The 15089-nt window shown below is 36.2% G+C and overlaps 1 protein-coding gene across 10 annotated transcripts in view; it reads right to left on the bottom strand.

Annotated features, from left to right (window-relative positions):
- JADE3 (jade family PHD finger 3) overlaps window positions 1–15089 on the bottom strand; it is a 137901-nt gene that overhangs the window by 30070 nt on the left and 92742 nt on the right. For all 10 annotated transcript variants that reach the window (XM_045860627.1, XM_045860621.1, XM_045860624.1 and 7 more), the window contains 2 exons: window positions 12480–12637; window positions 2735–2925 (listed from right to left, as the gene is read on the bottom strand). In XM_045860627.1, the coding sequence (XP_045716583.1) occupies window positions 2735–2925; window positions 12480–12637 (349 nt within the window). The remainder of the gene's footprint in view (window positions 1–2734; window positions 2926–12479; window positions 12638–15089) is intronic.

Here is a 15089-nt window from a genome sequence, read left to right as displayed (position 1 = left end):
CACTGAGGGAGGACTTTTAGTGAAGTTTGTAATTTTGAACACTTCAACTTACAGTATAATAAAATAATTAGAATAACACTTAACTATGTGGATACAAATAATAATACAGTCTTAGCAAATTAGTCCCAATGAGCACATCTAATGGTTATACAAGGACATTTTCATACAAAAAGGTATCAAGTCATAAAAGAAAATACTAGGTACTATATATGTAATTATACATACAAAATATTTTGCTTTACAAACTTGACTTTTAAAAAAATCCAATAGTTTTTTTTAAGTGTCAAACTCCAACATGAAATAAACTTATCAGCTTTTACATAGGTCTAATTGCAAATTCTGAAGTTACTTTTTTTGCCTCTTGATTTCTTTTCCTTCTGTACTTTTAATTTTTCTTAGTCTTCCATATTTAATAACCCAACATAAAGATTCATATGGTAGATACTGATAAAAATGAAATATTTTTCTGCTTGAAAGGATCATATACGCATATATTTTTTCAAACAGCTTGTAAATTCAGAAGCAATTCTCAAAATAATCCAAAACAAATTTACCCAAGTAATATAAAATTCCACATAAACTACCTTTTTAATGTTATAGCTATTTATAAATAAAAAAAAACTACCCAGGCAGTATGTTTCATTTTTCCACTTAACAAACTACACATTTTTTTCTGGAATGAAGGAATATTAGTGTCTGATTATAAAAGCAGTTGAATTCAAATTCCAGCTTGACCTCATATCGGTCATGTAAACTTTGACAAGTTATTTATCCTCTTTAGGGCTTAGTTTTCTTATCTGTAAAATAGGATAATACCAAACTCACTGATGTCTTGTGAGGCCGAGATGAGGTAATATTTACACATTGCTTAGTGCCTGGTATGTAGCAAGTGCTCAATTTTTAAAGTTCCTTAATCCGAGTAAAAAAATGTGTTTAATTTACTGTTGTTTTTAAAAGTTTATTTTAAGCTCTTAGAAACCTCACTACAGTATCATTCATCCTAAAGGAATGCTTGAGATAAGGCAATCCTCTTTTAAAACTCATCCATGCCTAAATGCAGTGTGGTATCCTGGATGGAATCCTGGAACAGAAAAAGACCATTAGTAAAAAAAACAAGAACAAACAAAACTCTGATGGAATCCCAACAAAGCCTGGAATTTTGTTAATAGTAATGTACCTGGTGTTGGTTTCTTAGCTTTGATAAATGTACCATGGTAAAGTGAGATGTTAATGTTAGGGGAAACTGAAACTGTGTGAAGGGTATATGGTTACTGTATTAAATGTGCAACTTTTCTGTAAATCTGAAACTATTTCTAAATAAAAAAAGTTTATTTAAAAAGCTCATCCAAAGGGAATTAGCTGCAAAATACCAAAGGGACCTAGTTATAAGATGATGTCATGTCAAAGGCAGCAATGTAATGACTGTAATGTATATGGATGTTATATGGTTCACAAACACCACATGTTGAGCCATCAATCTACTTGATTATGCCCCCACACTGATTTCCCCTCTTTGCCAGTCTTTTATTCTCCTATCTTTGTGGTTACCACCCTAAATTTACCCCCCTTCCTCTTAGATGGCAGAGCAAGAGAAGACATAAAACAAAAAGTTTCAAGAAGCAAGGAGTTAAGTATTGGTTACTGGCAGAATAAGTACTACCATTATGCCAAACCGAATTTAATACAATTTTAATTTTTTGTTCACATGCATTCAGATACCAACCTTAGAAATAATAAATAAAGGAGAGAGAGAGAGAGAGAGAGAGAGAGAGAGAGAGAGAGAGAGAGAGAGAAAGAAAGAGGGAGGGAGGGAGGGAGGGGAGAAAAGTACAACACTGGTTCTTGTACTAACAATGAACAAATTTGATTCAAACAAAAATGAAATCAAATGTATCCTTCACTGTATCTCATATTAAAAACCACCCACTGTTCCATAGGACCACTTGGACCTAAACACTGCTCAGATTGAATACAGGTCAAAAAGAGTTTTATATAAATATTGTAAAGTGAGTTTTCTTTCAGCCTAGGATTTTATGGTATTGTACAGCACACATTCTCCTGAAAAATTGTTTCTATGCTTACTCACAAGTTGTTTGCTTGCTTTTGCTTCATTTTATTTTATTTTTGAGAATTGCATGACAACTCTGGAATTCAATGGAGCTAGCTAATAACTGCTTTTGGAATTTTTTGCTCTAGCATGCCATTCTTATTCTGAGCAGCAAAATTATAAGTTCTGTATAAGGTGTCCTGGTCACACCAACCTGTCAGTTGTAGTGCTGTCTAATGCTAAAGTTGACCTTCTCTCCGTTAGAATGAGATGGTAGAGGTGCCACTACCCTTGGCTCTGTTCACTGATGAAAGCCAACAGTGCTTTTAGGACTGAGTGAGGAACCAGTTTCAGAATTCTTCTCAACCAGAAATCCAATCAGCCATAATCACTCACATTCAGAATTGGGAAACAGCCTTGTGAAACCTACAGGCCATCCCTGATCTGTGCTATTCACCACGAACAAGGGAAGAAAAAGTTCAATTTAAATGTTAATGCTCCATTTCAATATATTTATACATTTCAATATATGCATTATTAAAATAAAATCAAAGAAAAAAATAAACAAAAAGATCAGAAAAGAAAGGAAGCCACAAGATGAAAGCAAGTTCAATGGTTGGATGACTTAAAAGAAAAAAAATCACATGTCAAGTCAAGGAACAACTTACTTGTGAGAAAACAACTTACCCATTTCTGCAAGGTCTTCATTGAGTTCCTGGAGCCAGAAGATGTCCATGTCATCTAGGTCATAGCGGCACACAGATGCCGCCTGCTCCTTGATGTTGACATAGCCAGGCTCTGTGGTCTCTGGGACAGAGGACTGGATATACTTCCGGGGCCGGGTAAATAGAACTTCCTTTACCTTGTCAGCTACAATCCTAGAAAAGCAAAAGAAAAACACTAAATAACAATTAACAGATGACATATTACAGGTATTGACTGAATGGGCCCAACGATACTCAGGCCATACAATGGAGTTGAATGCTCTTTCTACCTTGTGGAAATCTCCTGCTCTGCGAACTGGGAAGTATGAGAACAAATTCAGTTTTGTTATGTTCTCTGAATACTGACTGCTGATGAGGATTTTTTTGTTTTGTTTTGTGCTTAATCCCTTTATACTTTTAACCTAGTCCTGCAACCCCTTCCCTTTGGACAGCTGTCAGTCTGTTCTTTGTATCTATGAGTCTGTTTATATTTTGTTCATTAGATTCCACATTTGAGTGAAATCATATGGTAGTCGTCTCTCTCTGACTGGCTTATTTCACTTAGCATAATGCCCTCCAGGTGAGGCATTATAGAACTGTTCACGTGAAACATATATAATTTTATTAACCAATGTCACCCCAGTAAGTTCAATAAAAATAATGTCATTGTTGTTATTTCTTATTGTCTTCACTATTTATGTAGATGAGTGAAAGCCAAGAGTCCACGGACTTACACAAACTTAAGGCATTTCCCAATCATAAATGATAGCAATGGTAAGTCTGGGCCAGGGCTACATGATGAGAAGAAAGACTCCTGTTCTTCCATCAACTTCTCCAGTAGGCCAGAGAAAACCAGCATTTCCCCTTACCCTTTTAGACACTTAAGAGCCCAAGGCAAGGAAATCAAGCAAGGGAAGAAATAGAAGTTTCTCACACCAATGACCTATTCTACAACTGATGTTTTAGGTACTGCATTATGCATCAGAAAATATAACCAAGAGGATTATCATTCCCTGGCAATTTTAAAGAACAGGGTGAGCCATCTAAAAAAGAGAGAGAAAAAAATACATAGCTCATCATAAAATAATGAAAATTGTTTCTCTGGAAGGCTTCTAAAGCCGATTTCTTTACTATAGAGCAGTGATTTTTCAGTCAGTGTGCTGTGGCACACTGGTGTGCCACAAAAAGTTTTAAAACATGTAGTACCTGACTAGTCAGGGACATGAACCTCTTTTTCTGAGACTGTCAAATATAAAAATTACAATGGCCAACACAACCATAGCCATCTGGTGTGAATGAATAAAAACATTTTTTGTCAGATCAGCAAAAAATATATTTTTTTGGTATGCCCGGACAATATTAGTAATTGGTTTATGTGTATCATGAGGTGAAACATGTTGAAAATTGCTACTCTAGAGCTGCTATACAAGTATAAGTATTCATAGACATAAATATATTCATATGAATACATATAAATAGTATGAGGGGGCCCCCCAAACCAGAATTTATTTATAAAAATTATGTATTCTTAAATGTTTAAACTTCAGTCACCTTCCAAGTACTCTCCATTTGATGCAATACACCTACTAAGACTTTTTTTCCACTGCTCAGAACAGTTTTTTAACTCACCAATTTTGATGCTTTTAGTGCTTCTGGTGTTTTTTGTTTCATCTCTTTCACACTGGCAAAACGTTTCCCTTTTAGGATTTTCATCCAGGGAAACAAAAGGAATTGCTTGGGGAGACACTGGGTGAATATAGAGGATGGGGCTTGGGGGGGTCATGCTATTTTTGGTCAAAAACTGCTGAACACTCAGTGCAGTGTGGGCTGGTGCACTTGTAAACCACCCATCATGAAATGAGCAAACATGCTGAAGCTTCAAAAAAATTCCCTGAAGCTGAATGCAGCCTCTCACAACAACGCCAGCTGGTACACTGATACAGGTGGGTTTCTAGAACACTCAGCTAGCAGGGCAAGCCTGTACTATAAGAGGTCCACTGTCCAAAAGTTAATTCTGATTTTTTGGGTCCTCTCTTGTACATAGACCAAATCTGCTCTGTAAATATGTTTATAGAGTAAATATTTCCTCCTAACCATATGCTTTTAAAAGCATATGATTCCACTTATATATGCTGAATAAAGTTAGTACCAATATGCATTTGTACATGTTAACTTTTCTACCATATGGAGTTTTTAAAGCCAAAGGCTACAAATACTTGAGGAAAAAGCAGAACCCTAAAATATTAATTGAAGCTAAAACTTTGGGAACTGCTGTCAGAGGCTTGCTTCCAACTGAAATGAACCCAAATAAAAAACAAGACATGTATATGAATTATCCAGAGACTATGAGACTAAATATGCTGTGCTTTTTAGGTGCATGGCATATGAGATAATTATAGAATATCTAATTATTTCAAGATTCATCTTTTTCTGAAAGGGAGAATATTTGGTAACTATTCATCTCAATTGCCTCACATTCTATGTGGAACAAGATAGATTACAAATGTTTTTAAATTAAATTAGTATGTTTATTAAGTTTCTAGAAGAAAACAAAGAGGAATATCTTTATACCCTTCGGATAGGCAAAGATACTTTAAATAAGACAAAAGCCATTAACCATAAAGAAGAGAGTGCAAAACTTCTGTTTATCAACTATACAGGGTGGGGAAAAATAGGTGCTCCATTTATCACTAGGGGCTGTTCTTCCCTTGACTTACTATACAAAACCCAAATTATCTTTTGGAAGTGAAACCAAGAGGATATCTTTTAATGTTGAATATGGGGTATTTGGCAATGAAGAATCAAAGGTGACTCTAAGAATTTTGACATGAAAGACTGAAAAAACAGAGTTACAACAGACAGAACAGATCTACCATAAGTTAAATGTGGAAAACTATAGGTGGAACTAGTTTGGGGAAGATCAGCCCTTCAGTTGGAAGCATTTTAAGTGTGAGATGTCTACTGCACATCCACGTGGAAATGTTGAACTGGTGGTTATATATTTGAGTCTGGAGTTTAGTGAAGAAAGCGCTGCTGTCCATAGCCCAGTCAGTTCCACTTTTACATCCCAAGGAGAAATAGTGGCTTGTCTGAAAAATCCAATCATTCCTCTTTCGTATCATTAATGACTCAGAAGTATATGATGACATATTGTTAACTGAAAAAAGTCAAGAATATTCCATTTATATATACACGTGTGTATAAGCACATATAACTATACGGCTGATGTTTTGTATTCTGATTATTTTTCTTTTTACTATAAGGCAATAATTCATCTATAATTTTAAAAATATACAAACACATACTTGGTAAATACATCATTAGCTACTTGTGTGTCACAGAACTTATAATGCATATTTCCTTTCAACCAAACATAAAGCACTGTCTTCCTTGCATTGGAATCTTACTGTAATAGAAACTAATTTAAATAAACAAATGAAAACCTAAAAAAAATCTATCTGAAGCTTCTTTGTTACTGACTAGCATCAAAATCAGCCTACCTAAAAGCATGTAATGGGGTCAACATCATTTTTATTTGTTGAACTTATTTTCAAAAAACCCCTTGTGGTGTGAAAGACTTACCTAAGTAGCTATAACTTACAGGGCAAGGTGGCTCTGTAATTCTCTGTACTCTATCATCTCAGTCACCACATACGTATGCTACACTATACTATCGGACAAGAGAACTGAAGAAAGAACACTAGAACAGAATTAAAAAAAACGTAGTCTGAAAGACAGGACAAAGATTCCACAAGGATTTGCTCCACCTGCTATACTGCATCTTTTCCACTCCCTTTTCAGTTATTATGGCACCAATGGAGTAACTCTAGCACCCAAGGATAAGGTCAATTAATTTACATATGTCCAAAATTACTTCTGCAAGCCAATTAGGAAACAATATTCTCAAGTATTTTGACAATCTCGTGGATTAAGTAATATTTAAGTTTTCTAGTTGACGGATTAATGGGCTCACTCTTGGAGCCCAAAGCTGCCAGGTAACAAGTCAGACTAACCAGCTCAGAGACCACATGAAGAGTCCTAAGACAATATGGGAATGTGGGGAGTGGAGATCATAGCATCAACTACCAGCACTTTTACAGTGGTAAGTAAAATCAATAAAGTTCCTATGCTCACACAGCTTTGAGTTTGTAATTTCACTATCAAAGAGTAGCAGAGAAATGCTATGTGTGTACCAAACCCCGTTTCCTTTTTCATCTAGGCACACAGCAAGATTGCATTCTTCAGCCTCTTTTGTAGGCCATGAGAAGTGACTTCTGGCTTATGGCATATGGGTGGGTAAGTCACTTCAAAGTTTAGACCCCTCCTTCCCAAAGTCTATCTGCTAACCTTCCACACTGTCTTTTCTTTTCCTGAAGACTGGATTTAGAAGTTTAGGGGTGGAAAAGGGAGTGTAAAAGTACCTAGCAGATAGAGGAGCCACTCATAACAAAAGCTCAAGTCCCTGAATGACTACATGGGGGTAGTGGTGACCCACATCCCAAACCCAAATTGGGTAGAGACATATGCAAGAAATAAAATCTTCATTGTGTTAAGATGCTGAGACCACTGGGGATGCCTGTTATAGCAGTTGGCCTACTTTGACTAATACATAATGGTAAATAGTTGTTTCCCAATACTTTTACATATATTTTAACTACTGTATTACATTAGATTCATTCTTAAATTTCTCTAACAGATTTATACTTAGAATACTTACTCCAGTGAACTGAGATTTCCATCAGTAGAAAATAACTAACCAATTAGGTTTTGATTTTAACAAACTGGCATAGAGGAGCCAACCCAAAATAATGGATTAAAAAGATTTTTGTTTTTACATTCTGACAGTTTTCACATGCTATTGTAAACTGTGATAACATTCTGTTTTAATACAGAAAGGTTTTTAATAACCTTTAGCACAGAATTAAGAAATGTCTTCATGTTTTCAATGCACACCAATTCATACTCTTTTTAAAATTTGGAAGGCAGGAAGAATTTTAAAATTGAGTCATGATTTTTAAAAAGACTTCATTTATTTTTAGAGAGAGGGGAACAGAGGGAAAAAAGAAAGGGAGATAAACATTGATGTGTGAGTGAAACATTGATCAGGTGCCTCTCGCACACCCCCAACCAGGGACCTGGCCAGCAATCCAGGCATGTGTCCTGACCTGGAATCGAGCCGGTGACCTTTTGGTTTGCAGGACAACACTCAACCCACTGAGTCACACCACTCAAAGCTAACTGAATAATTATTAACTAACATTTCTTCTTTATATAATAGTAACACATGACCACTGAAGATATTGGTTTTAAATCTAAAAACAATCATTGCAAAGGTATACTATAAAACATTTACATTTGTTTAGATCTGGCAGTTATGTTAGAAGAAAACAATTTAATTTGTGGCTTTGAGAATAAAGCTATCTTTTTAAAATTTTTATTTGTTTATTTTTAGATAGAGGGAGAGGGAGGGAGAGAAACATCCATGTGCAAGAGAAACATCGACTGACTGCCTCTTGCATGCCAACTGGAAACCTGGTCGGCAACCCAGGCATGTGCCCTGACCTGGAATTGAGCCAATGACCTTTCAGTTTGCAGGATGATGTCCCATGCACTGAACCACACCAGTCAGGGCAAGCTATCCTTTTTTATTTTTTATTTTATTTTTTTAAAGATAAAAGTTCATTTGAGCCAAACTGATGACATATGCCAGGGAGAAAGATTCCAAATGCCCCAAAGCATTTAATTTTGACATTTCTATTTTTTAATTTCTTAAAAAAAACACTTTTGAAATATTCTCTCAATAGTATAAATCACCAGTTACCAGACAGCTTCTTAATTTCTAGGAGATTTGTAATCAATAAAAAGAAGAACAAAGACATACAAAACCCCCCACTTATTTCGCTTAACATAATGCTTTCCAGTTCCATCCATGCTGTTGCAAAGGGCAGGAACAATTATAAAGGACACATGGACAATAACAGAGGGGGTGGAAATGGGAGGGAGGTAGGGAGCACTAGGGGGTTGGGTTGGAGTGGGGGGGGAAGCAGAAAATTGTACCCGAACAACAATAAACCCCCCCCAACATAAAAAGTTATAAAATTTAACCAATAAAAAGGAATGTAAATGGTGTTTTTTTTTCTTATAGTGTGGGGAAAAAGTGACATATTTGGACAGAGTGAAACATAAAGGTAGAGAAATTAGCATCTCAGTTTGAAATCGGAAAAACTTTAAAAAGTTACCTAGGTAGAAAGAAGAGATTAAAAAAAAAAGAACTAGGATTTCTTGATTCAACAACTACATTTTCTTCCATAGCAGCCTGGTTTATAAGGGACTCATGGAACCAAGTAGTAAGTGGGGTTGGGTATACAGTGTCTATCAACTTTCAAAAAGTAAGCTGCTCAACAAATGAAGATGGGGTACCTGATATCCACATGCAAAAGAATGAAGTTGCACCCCTAATACCATATACAAAAATTAACTCAAATGGATCAAAGATCCAAATGTAAGAGATACAACTATAAAATTCTTTTTCTTTTTTTAAAATTACATTTGTTAATCCTCTGAGGACATTTTTTCATTGCTTTTAGAGAGAGAAGGGAAAGAGGAAGAGAGAGAGAGTGAGGGAGAAGGTGGGGGGAAGAGAGAGAGAGAGAAGTATCGATGTGAGAGAGAAACACCGACTAGTTGCCTTCTATGCACCCTGACTGGAGACTGAACCGACAACCTGGGTATTATGTGCTCTGACCAGGAATCAAACCAGCAACTTTTTTGTTACAGGACAAAGTTCCAACTAGCTAAGCAATACTGGCCTGGGATAGACAATGATTTCTTATATCTGACACCAAAAAGATAAGTAATCAAAGAAAAAAATAGATAAACTGAACATCAAAATTAAAAACTTGTGCCTCAAAGGACACCACCAAGAAAGTGAAAAGACAACCCATAGAATGGAAGAAAATAATTGCAAATAAGAAACTTGTATCCAGAATATGTAAAGAAAATTTATAACTCAACAATAAAAAGACAAATAGCTCACATTTTAAAATGGGAAAAAGATCTGAATAATTTGTCCAAAGGTATACAGGGTAGAGCATAAGTAGCTTTCCAGTTGTGAGTATGTGAAAGTTTATTCTTATATTATTTATTATTTTCCATATGAACAAATGTAAACTTATTTTTGTCCCACCCTGCATATAAGTATGCAGGGATGCACTATATAAAAATGGGACATTCTGGCCCTGGCTTCTTGGTTCAGTTGGTTAGAGTGTCATCCTGTACACCAAAAGATTGTGGGTTCAATTCCCAGTCAGGGCACATACCTAAGTTGTGGGTTTGATCCCTGGTTGAGGCATGTATGAGAGGCAACTGATTGATGTTTATCTCTCCCTTCCTCCTCCTCTCCTTCCCTCCCCCTCCCTCCCCCCTTCCTCCCCACCCTCTCTCTCAAAAGGGGGAGACATTCTGGAACTGCTGATCTGGGGACTTTGTCTCCTTGTTCACTAAAGGGTCAGATTTTCAGCAGCCAAGGGCTTCCCTTCCAAAGTAAATGTGATGGAACATGAAAAAATGAACTAAGATGATTCACTTTGGTTGTCTGAACAGTAGTGTTTCACAGAAAGAGAAAAAAAGAACAATCTTGTATTTTTGGACCATATATATGATTCTTCTTTTTGTAACAAATTATAAAACCTCTCTTCCAAAAAGAATATGCAAGTGACTAACAAGCATATGAAGAATTGATGCTCAATATCATTAGCTATCAGGTAAATTAAAATAAAAACTGCACTGAGATACACTTAATACTCTTAGGATGGCATTAATAGAAGATAGACAATAATAAGTGTTGGTGAGGACATGAAGAAAGTAGAACCTTCATACATGGCTGGCAGCAATGTAAAACATTGCAGATGCTGTGTAAAACAGTTTGACAGTTCTTCAGAATGTTAAGGATACAGTTATCATATGATCCAGTGGTACTTCTACTAGGCTGGAGTCCAGAAAGTATCCAGCCATGTGCTATGAAAAAAAGACATTTCTTGAAGAAGATACAGGAAACATTGTATATAGGACAATGATGCCTCAGTTCCCTTCAAAGTAAGTACCCTTGAGACCTCACACAATTATCCCAGCATCTCTTTCACTGTTCAAAATACTCTGCAAAATCCTTTGTTGGAATCAACATCAACGGTCCCATCCTATTTGCCTGAATCTCATCGACATTCTGAAATCTGTTCACTTTCAAAGGTGATTTTAGTTTTGGGAAAAGCCAGAAGTCACAGGGCACCATATCTTGGCTGTAGGGGGATGAATCACCTGGGTGATTTTTTGTTTCACTGAAAAGCTCTGCATGAGACATGATGCATGAGTGGGTGTGTTATTGTGATGAAGCTGCCTATCACCAGTTGCCTGTAGCTGCGGCCTTCTGAATCATCCAAATAGTTTTCATGGAGGTCATGTTCAAGCTTAACACAAAATTTGAGGCACATTCGCTGCTCTACTTACTTAGTCATTTTGAATGCAATGGTCACACAGTACACATGCTCACTCAATGGCATCTACTGCCCCCAGTGCCTAGTATAGCGAAGTCATCATTGTTCACACATTCCCATTCCAGGTTATTTGCCTTGGCTGCCAACTTAAATCACTGTCACATAAACCATTCTCATTATATTAACAATGGCTGGAATTTTTCTGGACAGACCTTGTATACCTAAGAGACTATGAGACTCTGGATCTTAGAAGTGTAATTCAACAAGTATTTCTTCTGGAAAATGACTAGGACCTATGAACCTGGTGCTAGGGATGGAGAATTCAAGGATGTGATCTCTGCCCTTTAAGAACCTAATCTACACTAGAAATACACAGATGCACAATGAGATGTATACTTTCTCATAGTAACCAAGAGGTCCCACCAACCCTTTTATCTGTTGCTATCCCTTTCCTTCCCTTCCCTTCCCTCCCCTCCCTTGTGTCCTTCACTCACTCATTCACTCACTCAAACTTATACCAAGCATTTTATTTCATGTCAGCCTTTGTGCAACACACCAGGAACACAAAGACCAGTAAGACAAAATGGCTTCCAAAATCAGTCATTACTCTTGAGAAGTTAAAACTTACTATTTCCTCTGGCAGAAAAATCCTCTCCCCTTCCCACAAAAGCAAAATCCTCTTCTACTTAATCTTTCTTCTCAAGTCTTTGCGAATGAAGGCTATGCGCTTATAGTCAACCCAATTATCACAGTTATTCCCTTTTATTTGTGTTTATGCATTTTACGAACTCTAAATATTTTGGTTTACTATTTATAGATGCTATTACTATAAGTTCCCTGTTATAATGAAATGACTTTTCATGGGGTTATGTATTAACACAATTATTGTGGGGTTATATAATTAATGCTCTGTTTCTCTTCAAAGGCTAATAAATGCTACTATTGTTGAGTCAGACATGGAAATCCTGGTCTCCAAAATCTTATCACGATTCAGATTGGACCTCAAACAGTTTTATCCTGTAAATGGGCATATATTTTATCCCTAAATAAATGAGCTTGACTTTAACTACTAATCTACCCTAGCTGGTATACTCTGCCACTGGTCTCAGTGAACTGAACATGGTATGTGATTTTGCATTATAAATGTAAAGTTAACCACTCAAAGTCTCTCCCCAAGCAGCACACAGATAACCGTAAGAACATTCATTCCCTAAGTCAAAAGTGCAAGCATGCAAATACCTGAGGGAAGGCTGTGGAAGAGTGTCTGGACTGGCTGGTACCTGAACTCCCTTTTCCCATTCTTCTTTCCATGTATCCGTAAAGAGATAATAGCTGTCAGGATTAATGTGGTGAGAATCTGAAAGTTTCATGGCACTGATGAGGTCCTTCCGGTATACCTAGGAAGACATTGCACACATCATGGAGGAACTAAAACCATTTAATGTTATTTTAAAAAGACCATCCCCACTCACTCTATACTTCAACAAGAGAGACATTTCTAACTTCTTAAATGGCCAGATTAACTCCTACTTGGAAGGGGTTTGAAGTATCAACAAAGAAATCAGCTTATTCTGTATTTCATAAAGAGTAAAGGGGTCCTTTTGAATTATTTTCTTGGGCTCCTTGAATTTAAATAAACAATACAGGTTACTCTTAGACAGTTTGTATAAAACAAATAATCCTTAACTCTTCAAATTAAGCAATAAGTACCCTCTGATAACTTATAATTGTTTATTTAGCTATTATCTTATTTTTGATGACCTACTCAAAGTTACAAAAATAGTACTGAGCTCCCATACACCCTTCACATAGTTTCTTCTCATGTCACCATCATACATAACCAGTGTACAATTACCTAAGCCAAAAAATTAACATTGCTACAATACTAATAATTAATCTTCAGACCTTATTCAAATTTTACTAATTTCCCTTCTAATATCCTTTTGTTCCAGAATTAAATCCAGGATCCCACATCACAGTTAGTTGTCATGTGTCCTCAGTACCCTCTAATTTGTGACAGTTTCTTAGTCTTTCCAGACCTTGATACTTCTGAAGAATACTGGTCATACATTTGAAAGAATGTCCCTACAAGTGGGGTTTGTGTGATATTTTCTCATGATTAATGTTACTAATTTTTTTTGGCAAGAATACACAGAAATGATGCCATGCCTTTCTCATTTCATTATATCAGGAATACATGATACCAATGTCTTATTAGTGGTGATGTTAAACTTGATCACTTGGTTAACATAGGGTCTTGCTGTTTTTTCCCCCACTGTTAGGTTACTATATTTCCCATTGTAATTAATAAATAGCTTAGAAGGGATACTTTGAGATTATAAAAACATCCTATTTCTTCTCAGACTATCATGGACTAATTTTAGTATCCACTGGTATATATCAGCCCTGCATTTATTAATTTGAATTCCTCTGTAATAAAGATCTGTCCTTTCTCCCCCTCATTTATTTATCTACTGTAATACTTTGTATAATGGGGTAAGAGAGGATCATAGACATATCCATTTAACATGTTTTGCCCAGAGCTCAGTGTTCTGGGTGGCTAGTCCAAGAAACAGAATTGCCATTTTGCTGAACACTGTGATTCATTTCTATAAATTACTTGAGTGCCTTTAACGAGCCAGTGGTTAAGTGGCTGTGGCAATTTACAGTTGTACTAAACTGTTGTCTTTGGGAAAGACAGTATGGGAAAGCCTACCTTAGATCTGTAAATAATACCAAAGCCAAGTGTTTTTAACCTCCTAAAATATTTCATTATTTTCTATGTGATATACTTCATAATATAAATTGATTGCAAAATCATGCTTTGGGGTTAATAATGCCACAGCATCTAATCACACAGCATAAGCCATGTCTTCCTATTTAATATAACTGCTTATAAAAATCTGTCCTGTACAGTTTCCTAAATAACCTGGAAATATATTGTAGTGGGTTGAATGGTGGCCCCCCAAAAGATATGTCTACATTCTAATTTATGGAACTTGTAAATGGATATTTACAGATGTAAATAATTTAAGGATTTCTGAGATGGAGAGATCATCCTGGAATATCTGTGTGGGCCCAAAATCCAATGACAGGAATCTTTACAAGAGAAAGGCAGAGAAAGAGTTGAGGCAGAAGAGTAGAACACTGTGTGATCATGGAGCAGAGACTGGAGTGACTCACTGATCTATAAGTCAATAAATGCTGAGTTACCAGAACCTGGAAGAGGCAAAAAACCAGAATTTCTCCTAAAATCTCTGGAGGGAGTGCAGCCTGGCTGATTTTGGACTTCTGGCCTCCAGTACTGTGAAAATAATTTCTTCTTGTTTTAAGTGCCCCAGTTTGTGGTAATTTGTTACAGTAGTCCTAGGAAACTAATACACAAAATTACCAAACAGAGGAGTAACTTGAAGACTCTAGATAAAAAGATATAAAAGCAGAAGCCAATGAAATCTGGCCCCTGTCCATGGCTCCAGAAATACCAAACCTTCAGAACAGGCAATTCTGTGAAGTCTGAGAAACCTTGGACTGTAAGAACACCAATCAATGAAATCTATTTTTCTTAAGCAAATGAAGACTAAATACAATGATTATTATAATCTTCCCTTCTGCTTTTAGAGAAAAAAGCAGATTTATATAATAAGCCTGATTTCAATTTTAAAACCTAGCCAGATTAAATAGCATCAGATCTAATGTTTCTAGAGAAGCATTTTTACTCAAGGCAGAATGCAGGCATCTGCCTTATCTTGCTACAGAAGGCAAACATCTCAAGCATGATGCAGACCATAAAATGTTAAACAGGGGATAGGAATGCAAGTTTAGCACTCAGGCACATATCTGCAAAGCAAT

Source organism: Phyllostomus hastatus, unplaced genomic scaffold (genome assembly GCF_019186645.2).
Source record: "Phyllostomus hastatus isolate PE091 unplaced genomic scaffold, TTU_PhHast_1.1 phas_scaffold_200, whole genome shotgun sequence".
Classification (NCBI taxonomy): domain Eukaryota; kingdom Metazoa; phylum Chordata; class Mammalia; order Chiroptera; family Phyllostomidae; genus Phyllostomus; species Phyllostomus hastatus.
The sequence above is the reverse complement of the archived record's forward strand: the minus strand, read 5'-3'. Positions and strand labels throughout refer to the sequence as shown.